A 13,499-nucleotide genomic window follows, 5' to 3' on the forward strand; every position below is an offset into this window, starting at 1 on the left:
ATGTTTGTCATATATGGCCTTTAACATGTTGAGGTATGTTCCCTCTATTCTGACTTTGCTGAGAGTTTCTATCATAAATAGATGCTGGATTTTGTTGAGCATTTTTTCTGCATCTATGGATATAATCATATGATTTTTATCTTTCGATTTGTTAATGTGGTGTATCACATTAATTAATTTGCAGATATTGTACCAACCTTGCATCCCAGGCATAAATCCAACTTGATCATGGTGTCTAATATTTGAATGTATTGCTGAATTCAGTTTGCTAATATTTTGTTGAGGATTTTTGCATCAATGTTCATAAGAGAGATTGGCCTATAGTTTCCTTTTTTTGAAATGTCTTTGTCTGGTTTTGCGATCAAGGTGCTGGTGGCCTCATAAAAGGAATTAGGAAGCCTTCCCTTTTCTTGAATTTTTTGGAATAGTTTGAGAGGAATAAGTGTTAATTCTTCTTTGAATGTTTGATAAAATTCGCCTATGAAACCATCTGGTCCAGGACTTTTTTTGTGGGGGAAGGAGTTTTTTGATTACGGATTCCATTTCATTGGTGGTAATCACTCAGTTCAAATTTTCTGTTTCTTCTTGACTCAGTCTTGGGAGATTGTATGTTTCTAGGAATGTATCCATTTCATCCAAATTGTCCAATTTGTTGGCGTATAATTGCTCATAGTATTTTCTCATGATCCTTTGTATTTCTGTGGAGTCCATAGTTATTTCTCCTCTTTCATTTCTGATTTTATTTATTTGAGTTCTCTTTCTTTCTTCATTGATGAGTCTGGTTAAGGGTTTATGAATTTTGTTTATCCCTTTGAAGAACCAACTCTTGGTTTCATTAATCATTCGTATTGTTTTTGTAGACTCTTTTTCATTTATTTCTGCTCTGATCTTTATTATTTCCTTCCTTCTACTCACTTTGGCCTTTGTTTGTTGTTCTTTTTCTAGTTTTTTAAGTGTAAGGTTAGATTGCTTATTTGAGCTTTTTCTTATTTCTTGAGGCAGGCCTGTATTGCTATGAATTTCCCTCTTAGGACTACTTTTAGCTGTGTCCCATAGATTTTGACATTGTTGATTCTTTAGTGATTATCTTGGGCCTTATATTTTCTGTCTTTTTATACCAGAACTGAAAAGTCTCAAAAGGCTGGAGTTGGAATTTAAATTTTGAACAAGCTTGACAATAATCAGACACAACAAAAAAGCTAAGGAGACAAAAAAGACCATGCTTATTAGTACCTTATTCTCTAGGTCTCACAGAATTTACTACCCTTACACTTATGCTATTTCTTCTTCTTGCTGCCTAATGACATTTTAAAAAATGACACACCCCTGGTCATGCCTCACTCACCATGAATTTCAAAAGAAAAGAAAATGAGATCTGAAAGACATTTGACTGGGATCTCCAAACACAGAATGTGTTAAATAGCTGTGTAGCTGATTACAGGTTTTTTCCCTTTCTTCTTTTTCCTTTTAATACATAGGTTTGTATCACTACCTTTTCAATTTAATGGAAATGTTTACATCAACAGCTTTTATTATATTGAGTAGTGCATACTAAGAATCGGGGTACATGTATCATAGTACATATACTTGCTTTCTCTCACATCAGATTCGTTCAGCAAATATTTCTTAAGCAATAAATAAATTTCTTGGGCCTTTTAAGTGGAAAACTACTGTTAGGTGGAAATAGGATATGCTGCTTAAGATCTGGCCTCCACTTCAAGAAGCTTTTAGTCTAGCTGGTGAGACAAAATTGAAATATGTGAGAAGAGTGACATGTTTAAATCATGAGCTATAGACAACACAGAAGAAATCAGTTGCATTTAGCTTCTTTTTACATTCGCCGTCAGTAAGAGTCCCAGTTCCTCTTATACTCCTTGAGCTGAGGGTATTTGTGTATTTCTTGGCCCCGTGTCCTACTTCTAATCTGTTGCCAAGAGAGCTGTTTTTCTATGTTGCACTGCCAGTACAGCATTAGGGACCCCTCTTTCATACCATGGGGGATGGGACTATTTTTCAGGTCCAAGAATACCGAGAGGCCCTGGAGGGAATATTGATCAGGGGCAAGAACGGGATCCACCTGCTGCCAGAACTCTATGCCATCCCACCTAACAAGGTAAGCAGGCACTGCTTATCAGGAGCAAAGCAAGTTGGTGCTTGGCCTTTTGGTATTTTTCATCTCCCTTCCAGACCTAATACTTTTTCTCCAAGAGAAGTGGATTGTAAAGCCTTCGGTAGTGCTCCTGTCTTTCACAGGAGTTATGGCTTAGGAGCCATGCTTGACCAGGGGTGCCCAAGGGACCTTCAAAGGATACCTGTTTATCACCTGAGCCCAAGGCCAAATGAGCCCCCCAAAGCATGAAACACTGTTGGGTACTAGGTTCTCACACACTTCCACAGAAGAAACCAGGCAGAATCTCCCTGGGGAAGGGTGAGAGATGTGTGGAAATAGTTGAGAGTCTCTTCCTTTGAGTCAAGCCATTCCCACGCCTAGAGCTTGAGTAATCACTTAGAAGCCATTCTGTATCAAGGAGAGAGAAACTGGCCAGTTCCAGAAAGATGCCCCAAAGATAGTTTCATCCTATCCAGTTACTAAATTGGGCGACTATGGATGGACCTATACATCTTGGTGAGAACACTTCCCTATACATGTCTCATGTTTAGAAGAAAAGAATTCTTGATTCAAGACAATTTGTCCTTCAGATGTTCCTATTGCTTCAGAGCTTCTTGTTGCATTTGTGGAGGAAGAGACTTCAGAGAACAGCATCTTCTCCACAATTGACAGGGCCTTCAGGAGACGGTAACCCAGCAGAAGCTGTCATGCCACAGCTTTGGTTTAAGAGTTCCGTGGTTGAATCGGGCCCACAGGCACATGGTCAGGGGACTGGTAGGGCCTCTGAAATTGCGTGCCTCCACCCAAAGTGGTTCTTGAACCTGTCAGGGCTCAGATAGCACTGGATTCTGCCTGGGACCACACCCCAGATTCAGTGCCTCCCCCACAACCCTCCACTGCCTCCTAATGGATGATACATCTTCAAGTGATGGAGAGTCCCTCACTACAGATCAGGCCATGTTGTCTATAGGAGCTCTTTGCTCTCTAAGTGTCAGAGACCTAGATTTCCTGCAAATGTATTTATTTTACTATGTGTGAAGTGTACGTGTTGGTGGTAAAGGGCTGACAGTGGGGGCTGGATAGTTATTTTTTAGCAACTACTTTTTCAGGTTGCCTCTTTTCTAGTACTGAGTCATTTGGCAAAACAAAATTAGTAATGGGAGATCATTTGGACCCTGGAAGCAGAGCAAGGGAAAATAAATGACTTCAGGGATATTTTACCTATTTTATGGTAGAGAATAACCATCCATCTGTGTTCTACTAAAAAGCGCATTTTCCTGACTACTAAATGCTGCGTGATACTTTTCTTTTGGATGAACAGTGCTGGCTACACATTATAAAAAGTTACTCTGCAACTTTTTCTTTTCTAAACTCCACGCTGACCTTTGGGTTTCTACTTGTCGTGGCAACATCCTCCTTTATCCAATGGATTTACATGTAAGCTAGGCACCAATTTAGAACACTATTTTATGTAGACCACAGTTTATGTTGGATGCTTCCAGAAGACAGCTGAGAAGGTTCACTCGTCACATCAGTGACATGTAGAAACCACTGCAGACAGGGCTACCCAGACCCATATGGCACCTTTGTGCATAATAGGAAAAGGGCCTCATCCTTAGAATGGCTGTAGCCGCAGGCCAAGGTAGCATCCAGCCTGGATTTCAACCTTACTCACTTCCTCAGCCAGACATGCTTGTACAAGGCGCCACCATGTACAAGGTGCCACCATCCACACGGGCCTCCATTGGACAGCTTGAGACTAATGCAATGTGCCCAGCAAATGGGCATCAAGCAGCTGCTCTGGGCCAGGCACCAGGCTAGGTGCTGGGGCACAAACGGGTTACAATGCCAGCTCTTCCTCTTCGAGCTTGCAGGCGAATGGGGGTCGGAGGAGCCAGTCCGGGGGACAGAGGACAGACACAAGAGTGATGGCAGCAAAGGCCTGGTGCACTAGAGAAACTGCAGGCAGATCAAAAGGACGAGGGTAGAGAGAGGCAGAGGGATGCCACCACAGGGAGGCAGGAGTCAGCCCATGGGTGGCAGGAGGGCAGAGCCAGGCTGTCTTTTGATCTGGACTCCTTGTCTGCCTTGTGTTCTTTGCATTGATTATTTCTCATCTTAGATCTTTGCAGTCTTTCTGAACACTACTTACATTTCAAATAGCTTTAACATACAGTCTGATTGTAACAGTAATCCTGCACACTGTAAAACATCCAGGATTTTGTATAAAGAAGTAGTATTTATCTTTAATCTTACTACACAAAGATAACCACGCTGACATTTTGGAGAATCTCCTCCCACACTATTCTATTTGATTATTTGATTACTAGCGATGTTTAATTCTCTTTAGTTTATGAGCTTAGGCTTTCTTAATGTTTACTACTAAGCGAATTTAAAAAAATTTTCTAAATATATTAATAACGTCACTGATTAAGCCACAAGCAGAGAATGACTCCCGTCATGGCGTGATTTTCCCCTTCGAAGAAGGATGTGTTTCCTATTTCCTTTGATGGGCTGTCTTCTGGAGGAGAAAAGTGGTCACTAACCATACCCCCAAAAACATCATAACTAAAACCCCAAAGGTCAGCGTGGAGTTTACAACAGAGGAAGTTGCAAACTAACTTTTGCAATGCATAGCCAGCTCTGTCCATCGGAAAGAGAACTGCACAAGGCCCCAGCAGATTCAGCTTTTTGCATCCTTGACGGAAAATTCATAATCTAATAGTACAATTGCTTTTCCTCAATAAATAGTGCCACCTTCTGGCAGTTTCTTTGCATAAGCACACAGAGTTTATGAACCCCTGGGGATAGCAAGATGGAAGAAAGCTGACTTAGCATCCAGGGATCCACTGCCATGGCCATAAGCTGATGTTTAAATGATTGCACCCATAATACAGCTGGATGTAAGCATGAGTTATGGAACTTCTTGTTGTCCAGAGCTGTGCTCAAAGAAGGCAAGCCAGGCTTCCAATGTCCATCTCTGCCTTTTGCCATCAGTGTGCTTGTGGGCAGAGCACTGGCCTGGAACTAGGCCTAGATTTGAATTCCACCTCTGCTGCTTCCTGTGCAGCCCCTTGCACAAGGGTTTAGCCTCATAGGCCTCCCTTTCCCAGCTCTCTCACAGAATTTTGGTCTGGAGGAGCGAATGAGTAGCATTTTGTAAATCCTCAGTATACTCTCCACTATACAGTGACGTGAGCCTTTTTATCCTGACAGTCTGACTTTGGGTTTTTTTCTTTTTGCCAGGTAGATGAAGAGTATAAGAATCCTCACACGGTGGACAGAATTCCTCTGGGGAAGCTGCCCCATCTGTGGGGTCAGTCCTTGTACATCCTCAGCTCGCTGTTGGCAGAGGTAGGGTGCTAGGGGACTTCACAGATGGGACACTGGAAAAGCACAGGGGCTCTCTGCCCAGTGCGGCTGTGATTGTCTTTGGCATCTCTGCGGCTTTAAAGTCAGCTGCATGGGGTGTACGGGGCACAAGTGGCCCTTAGGAGCTATAGGTGCTGAGGTGAAGGAGTTGTTTCGTGAGTATGATCATCTCCCCAATTTAATGGTCATTTCCTTGGGGCTGGGGAGTCTTATACTTCTGTCATATTAGCAGGGAAAACGCATGTATCTCTTTTGGAAACCTAGCCCTGCCTCTGACTAGCTCTGTCTCCGCGGGCAGTGCTCTTAACCTCTCCGGGCCTCAGTTTGTTTGTGAAGTAAAGAGGTTGGATTTGATCATCTCTACGATACTTTCCAGCTCTGATTTCGGTATCAGTGACATGGGAAAGAATAACTGCTGCCGTTTCTTCCTCTTCAATGAGAAGGCCTTCTTCCGGGCCCAGCATTAGGTCCAGTTCCGCCTCAGATCTTCCAGAGCACCTCGGTCCCCTCTCTTAGGGCTCTGACCACTTATAGAAAATGTGAGGAGATCTATATTCAAGCAGGGAGGGGAGCTTTGTGTTTCAGGTCAGTCAGCCCTGGACCAAGTCCCCACTCTGCCACTCACCTTAAGCACATTACCTTGATTTTCCCACCTATGAAATGGTGATAACGGTAGTGCCCGCCTGCTAGGAGGCCTGCATGTGACAGTGCACATACCGAGCATGGAGTGAGGGCTCTAGAAGCCGTTAGTTACCGTTGTTCTTTTCACTCACACAAGGTGGCATATTTCACTAGCCCTGCAGAGCCAGGTGCTGAAGACGCAATACATTTATCAGGGGTTGTCTAATTGTATACTGTGTTTCGGAGGAAATAAGCAATTGACTTGAAACATCTAGAGGGGTCAAATACTGAATATTTCGAGCCAAGCCCCCGGATATGTCATTTTCAAACAGGTTTAAGGTGAAATTTTAGTTAATTAGTATTTCATAGCAGTAATGCTCCTCTTTTCTTAGGGATTTCTTGCCACTGGTGAAATTGATCCCTTAAATAGAAGATTTTCCACCTCCGTCAAACCTGATGTCGTAGTACAAGGTTTGTGAGCATGTTTACTATTCGTATTTAACTTTGTACAACCCATGTTATTTTTAATGTAAATTGTTCTCTAGTTTCCTATTTAATTTTTAAAAAGGATATATGGATGTATGCTTTAGTGTATATCAATTCTGTGAAATACCTTCTATAATTCAGTAGCTCCCAAAGGCAACAATAGTCTTCCTAATTGCAAAATTATTTTCGACAAAGGAATTATTTTTTTGAATCTAAACCTAGATTGCAGTCAGCGCACAAGTGATTCATTGAGCATCGTTTTTCATAACTGCCATTTTTCAAGAAGTAGAACAAGAGCCTGGTGAAAATGCAGAACCCTAGGGAGGGTTTATTCATTCTTCCCTCTGAGGTCTGACTGCCTTCCAGAGCTGCAGGCTCATGTTTTCACCTGCCTCCACCTGCCTCCCCTCCTCTCCAGCCAACACCTCTTCCGGAGAGGCGAAAGGCCAGCTTGGGCTGCTGAGGCACTGGCTCTACCTAGCCACGTGACTTTGCCTCTCTGTGCCTCCGGGTTGTCATGACTGATGCCTCCTCACAGGGGAGCCTGAGACGAACTGACATTGCCATGGCAGAAGCTCTCAGCATGGGGCGCAGCCTGGTATGCACCCAGCTCGCCATTTCCTCTCCCTACTTTCCTCCTGGGAAGGACTCCTGAGGAGCTCACGTGCCACATAGAGCAGCTTACATACCAGCCGATACCAGAGCACATCATGTTGATACCTTATTTCCTCTAAATGACACTGTACATTTCTTAAGGACAAGTCCCATGCCATTCTTGTAGCTTCTACATTGATTGACACACATGCACTCAATGCATTAAAAACGATTATTAAACCAGTGAAAGGCAACCTTCTTTGTGGCCACAGACTCATTTCGCTGCACCTGTCTGTGATGCAGCGAGAGGCCTGTAGGACACCACTTGGTCGATACCGTGAGCCAGGCCCTCCGCGAGATATACCCAAATGTCACAACATTCTGATCAGGCAGAAATTGTGATGATTATGATTATCATCGTCATCTTACACATGAGGCTTAGCAGTTAACTTATTCACCCGAGGACCCACAGCTGGAAGCCAGAGGTGCAAACCCAGTTCCGATGTTCAGGCGGACTGATCTAGCCTGACTCCACAGTGTCTGCACTTAACCAGAGCCCATGCTGCACAAGGCAGCTTTTCTAAATGCAGGCTGGGATATGTTGATGAGTCCTGAGCAGCATTTTTTTTTTAATATGCAGTCATGCACCGCCTAACATTTCAGTCAGCAATGGACCACATACAACAGTGGTCCCGTAAGATTATAATAGAGCTGAAAAATTCCTATCGCCTAGTGATGGCATAACTGTTATAATGTCATAGCGCAATGCATTACTCACGTGTCTGTGGAGATGCTGGTGTAAACAAACCTACTGCACTGCCACTCATATTAAAAATATAGCACGTACAATTACAGCAGTAGGCTATGCAACCTAGGCTTGTGTAAGCACACTCTATGTTTGCATGATGATAAAGTCGCCTAATGATGCATTTATCAGAATGTATCCCTGTTGGTAAGCAGCACGTGACTATACTAAAATAGAACAGAGTAGAAAGCATTAGAGGACCTGGCCTAGAGGAAGGGGAAGTACAGTTTCAGAAACTTCTCCACATATGGCTGTATCAGATCATGAGACTCACAGGTCTCAGTGAAACCACGCTTATAAAAGACAGAGCGTGACCACTGTGTGGCTCTGATGTATGTGGATCTCTGTATGGTATTAGAAGTTTTAGAAAAGACAGATTTTTTTAAATTAATTAATTTTTTTATGATGACATTGGTTAATGAAATCCAATAAGTTTCAGCTCTACACTTTAACAATAAGACATATATATATTTACACTGTGTGTTCACTTCCATACTTAGATTTCTTTCTGTCACCACATAGAAAAGACAGGTGTTAAGAGAAGCCACCCACCCAGTCCTGCATGGCTGATGTTCCCATTTGCTGGAGGCCTGGGGGCATCAGCTTCCAATCCCTGTTCAGGTACAGCTGGCCAGTTAAGCATGCAAGTCTTCCCCTGAGGGCCTGTTGTAAAGCTCAGATGAGATCATAGATATTAAAATACTTTGAAAAAGCATCACATGCTATGTAAATATAAGGAGGTGACATTCAGGTTTCAATGGCATTTATGTGTATTGTTCAGGTACCACCAGCCTGTGGGTACAATGGTGGGGCTCAGCGGGGGCTACCTTAGCAGTAATTGAGTCTTCTTCCTCCAGCCCGAGCACAGCCCTAAGACCCTCCAGTTCCCAGCGGGCTCTGCTGCAGGTGGATACAGCACCAGCCACTCTCTATGGCTGAAACTCCCCTTCTCCAGTCCCCTCCCAGACTCCTTTTCTTTGTCAAAGCACTGTCTCTTCTCTTAAAAGCCAGCAATACTGATTTCAGTGGTCTAGGGGTCTTAGTCCTCCCCACACACACCCCCATGTCCCAGACACTCTGAGCTCCCTGCCTGCTGTAGAACCAGATGCCCAGCCTCACCTACTGGAGATAGGGCCCAGGCCAGCCCACTGGGGGTACAAGGCCTGGCTTTGGGGTGGCTTTTCTTCACCAGCAGGGCCCTGTGCTGTGTTTCCAGGCAGGCCAGGCTGCCCCAGTACAACCAGCAGCCCACTAACAGGCCCACTGTCCCTTCTCCCCGGAGGAAAATCCTCCCCCTTTGTCAGAGCTCCCCTGCTGGCATATGCTCCTCTTTCCTGTGCTTTGGGAGCAGGGACACGGGCTTCCTCTGGGTCCTCCATGTGGAGCTGTTTCCACTCCTGGTCCCATGCGAAAAGAATATAAAACAGATGTAGAATAAATGTAGACCCAGAGGGAGGCAAGACTTCATTTGAAATGGGATAATTCGGCCTGGGACCTCTTGAAGACCATTTCTAGAAGTCTTTTATCAGACTGTCTTGTACATTGTGGGTTCTCGATAAGTATGTATCATGGGTGTTGAGGGGAGGCAGGGCCAGAGAGAACTAGGAAGAGCAGCAAGCAGTACAGGCGCTGTTTTAAAAGCCACCCATTGCATGGAGAGCATGCTAATGTGTGTATCATAGGCCAATGAAGAGATCGGTAAATGCTGCAAACTCGTGAAGAGACAAAGGCCACAATCTAATGCAGATTCTATATTCTTCTTGTTTGCAGTTACTGTTCTGGCAGAAAACAACCACATTAAAGAGTTGTTGAAGAAGCATGGGATGGATGTCCAGAGTATTGCTGACATTCACCCAATCCGAGTCCAACCAGGCCGGATCCTCAGTCACATATATGCTAAGCTTGGTAGGTTTGGGGAAATCACGGGGTCTTTTTGGCAAGGGGGCATCTTGGTTCTAGGTTTTGGGTCTGGGGGAGACTGTGGTGTGTGTAAATTCTAAAGAATTGGGCAAAGCAGTAAAGCAGATGGTCTTACCGTTTCGATGTGAAGAGGAATGTGCACGCAAGCATGTTCTCCTCGTGCCAGTTCAGTACGTGTCTGTCGCCCACCGTAGCTTGGCTGTGCGATTTACCAGATCTGTTGTAAAATAAGCAGCCACCTTTGAAAATTCACAATTGGAACAGTCGTTTGTGTCTTGATAATATTTCTAATTTTTATCTATAGTCTTGGAAAATGCTCATTTGTCCATTAAAATGGGACGGGGTTCTCTTTACTTTTTCTAAAATCCGACTTTGTTTAGTGTTATGGCTAAATAAATACTAAATAAATTAAAAGTAAACATTAATAAAGTTCTTTTAATAGTTTTATTCCGTATAGATGGTGAACCAGATGCTGTTTGTATACACGCATGAAAAGAAGGGGGTGGGATTTGTTTTTAATTCATCCTTGTCCCTATAAAGAAGGATAATGATATTTAAAAAACAGTGAGTTATTTAACATAAAAATAAGTTCAGTCTTACCCAAAGTCACTTGGATTAGATGTTACTATATTTGCTCGAACTCGTTTCTCTTTTATTTTCAAATAGGACGGAATAAGAATATGAAATTGAGTGGGCGACCATATCGGCACATCGGCGTCCTTGGAACATCTAAACTATATGTGATTAGGAACCAAATCTTTACTTTCACACCCCAGGTGAGAAGAGCAAGCCAGTAGCAAACTAATAAGAAGCATCCTTTCATTAAGCTGTCTTTTCTGTCTGGTGAGCTACTTTGAATGTGGCAGAATGCATGCATATGTTCAAATGATACCTGATACCTAGTACAATTCTTTACTCATAGTAGGTGCTCAGTAAATGGCTTGACTCAAATTGAGTGTGTCGTGACTTCCAGTCATGAGTAGTAGTGAAATTCACACCGCTTTACAAATTTTCTAGTGACATATTACTTGATTCCCAGTCCTTGTGCCCCTAATCACAATAGTCTCTCACCTTTGCTTAGGTTGTCATCAGACCCTCTACGTAACACACAGCCAGTCTGATTTTCAGGCCCTAGTCCCCTTGACAGGATCTTGCATATATCGATTATAGAACTTTTCTTCAGAGTTTTTATTTCCAAAGGAAACTAGTCCTGTGGATCCCAAAGCAAACGTTTTTCATCCATTTGGGCAGCTAGGAAGACCAACTGTGGGGTCACTTGGTCAATGTGGGACACAGCCAGCCCACTGCCTGGGCACACAGTGAATTATGAGTCAATAGCCCCAAGGTGCTCTTTTTCACCCCACCCTACACTATTCACTTAAAGCTTGTGAGTTACTTCCTTTCATAACAAATTTCAGACCAGAGCATGGACTGAGCATGGACTAGTCTAGAGGCCAGGAGAACAATTTGATTTTTATTGACATCAGGCGACAGTGTCTTTAGTTCACATTAACCAGGCCATCAATCAGGTGAACACAGTCTCCACATCTCAGCTGCTCTCAGTGCCCTCACTTGGAAAGCATCTCTGAGCCCAGCAGCCCTGGAGGAGTACGAATTAAGGAGTTATTGATTTCCTTTCGGAGACAGCAGGATTAGGCCAGTTGCTTAAATCCTCATCTGAGGAGCTGTAAATAGATCTAGCCATGCCCCTTTCCCTTCCTGGGCAGGCGACAGGTCGATTTGTCTGATTGCGAGGAGAGCCCTATAATGGGCGGATTAGAGCCAGGATCGAGCCTCTTCTCCAGAAAAGTAACGTAAGGATTAGTGCTGCCCCGAACGACAGCTGGGGTTGTGTCGAGGAAAGTGAAGGACGGCCTTTTACTCGGCCCATTCTAACTTGCAGTTCACCGACCAGCATCACTTCTACCTAGCCCTGGACAACGAGATGATCGTGGAGATGCTGAGAATCGAACTGGCCTACCTGTGCACCTGCTGGAGGATGACGGGCAGACCCACGCTCACCTTCCCCATCACCAACACCATGCTCAGTAACTCCATAAACTTGATCTGACTGATTTATGTCCCACTGTTGAGATTTGGCCCCTTTTCAAAATGTTTAAAATGGCTCCCATGGACAGAGCTAAACACTGAAAGTGGTTCTCAGTAGTACGGTTTCTTAGCTCAAGAATCTACTATGACATACGTGTTTTAATTAGATCGTGGTGATGAAAACATTTCAGTGCATGCTCTCCCCCCAAAAGTATTCCCAGTTTAAGTAAACTAATTCATCTTTTTTTCCCCCTTAGTAAATGATGGCTCAGACATTCATTCTGCAGTGCTTTCTACAATTAGAAAACTAGAGGATGGATATTTTGGAGGAGCTAGGTAATTTATGATGTTTTTAAAAATGAAAGTAACGGTCTTTCTTAAAGTCTTTTGCTGACCTTCTCCCACTCTTTCATATCACTTGCTGAACATAGCAGCATGGCAGTTTAGAATAAAAAGGAAGTTAAAACTTATCTAATCCGGTCACCTAGTGAAACTGGAATCATCTCTAAAGCAGCATTTGGTGGGTGTTAGTGAAGATTTCATGGGCACCAGGACCTGGGGCATAGAGACGTAAACATATCAATTCCTCTGAACTGGCATTCTTAGATGGCATGTGTGGAATGCTGTGTCTGTTTCTGGTAAAAGGCATGGAAGAAAACATCCAGTGCCTAGGATCTAGCGGGTGCTCAATAAACGCTCCTTGAATTGACATGAATGTGCTATTGCCTTAAGAATAATTCATAGAACTTTACAAATTCCTTAGTGGCCCTCAGAGCAGAGGACCTGAATGGGCCTGCCTAGACCACTGTCCTCTCGTTCTCAGTGGAATGATACCCATTCCAGTTTGTAGACTCACAGTATGGCAGACACTCCCAGGTATTACGGTCGAGCACCTTGAGCGATAGGGGGCTCACCACCCAGGAAAACCCCTTCCATTTTTGTACCTTCTGACTGTCCCAAGACAGAGGTTTTCCCTGTAGCAGCTATGCTGTGATCTCTCTGAATCCCCTAGAATATGCCAAGAGAGCCCCAAGGACAACCTCACTGTGCAGGCAGCCTGTAGTGAGGCGTGGCCGTTCCCAGGCTTGGGAAGGCTTCCATTTGGTCCCGGATGGAATGCCATTTGCTAAAAGTGTTTGGGCCTTGAATTCAGCCCTTCCTCTCACATCCTCCCGCACCAAAATTTAAAAAAAAAAAAAATCTTCAAATTGTGATAAATTGCATGTAACGTAAAATTTACCATCTTCAGCATCTTAAAGTGTACAGTTCAGTAGTGTTAAGTACATTCACTTTGTTGTGTAACTAATCTCCAGATCTCTTCTCATCTTGCAAAACTGAAACTCTGTACCCATTGAACAACTCTCCATTTCCCCTGCCCTCGGCTCCTGGCAACCACCCTTTTCCTTTCTGTCTCTAGGTATTTCATCTAAGTGGATTCATCCAGTATTGTTCTTTTTGTGACTGACTTATTTCATGTAGCCTGATGTCCTCAGGGTTGAGTCGCTTTATTTCTAGGTGCTTGGGTTGGCACCTCTGCTCACA

At 43.7% G+C, this 13,499-nt stretch overlaps 1 protein-coding gene across 3 annotated transcripts in view; it reads left to right on the forward strand.

The window, feature by feature from the left end:
• Positions 1-13,499, forward strand: part of PHKA2 (phosphorylase kinase regulatory subunit alpha 2) — a 75,347-nt gene that overhangs the window by 40,643 nt on the left and 21,205 nt on the right. For all 3 annotated transcript variants that reach the window (XM_006911627.3, XM_015589182.2, XM_015589184.2), the window contains 7 exons: positions 2,018-2,113; positions 5,357-5,464; positions 6,496-6,574; positions 9,759-9,893; positions 10,575-10,684; positions 11,812-11,956; positions 12,215-12,293. In XM_006911627.3, the coding sequence (XP_006911689.1) occupies positions 2,018-2,113; positions 5,357-5,464; positions 6,496-6,574; positions 9,759-9,893; positions 10,575-10,684; positions 11,812-11,956; positions 12,215-12,293 (752 nt within the window). The remainder of the gene's footprint in view (positions 1-2,017; positions 2,114-5,356; positions 5,465-6,495; positions 6,575-9,758; positions 9,894-10,574; positions 10,685-11,811; positions 11,957-12,214; positions 12,294-13,499) is intronic.

This window comes from Pteropus alecto, unplaced genomic scaffold, assembly GCF_000325575.1.
Source record: "Pteropus alecto unplaced genomic scaffold, ASM32557v1 scaffold23, whole genome shotgun sequence".
Lineage (NCBI taxonomy): Eukaryota > Metazoa > Chordata > Mammalia > Chiroptera > Pteropodidae > Pteropus > Pteropus alecto.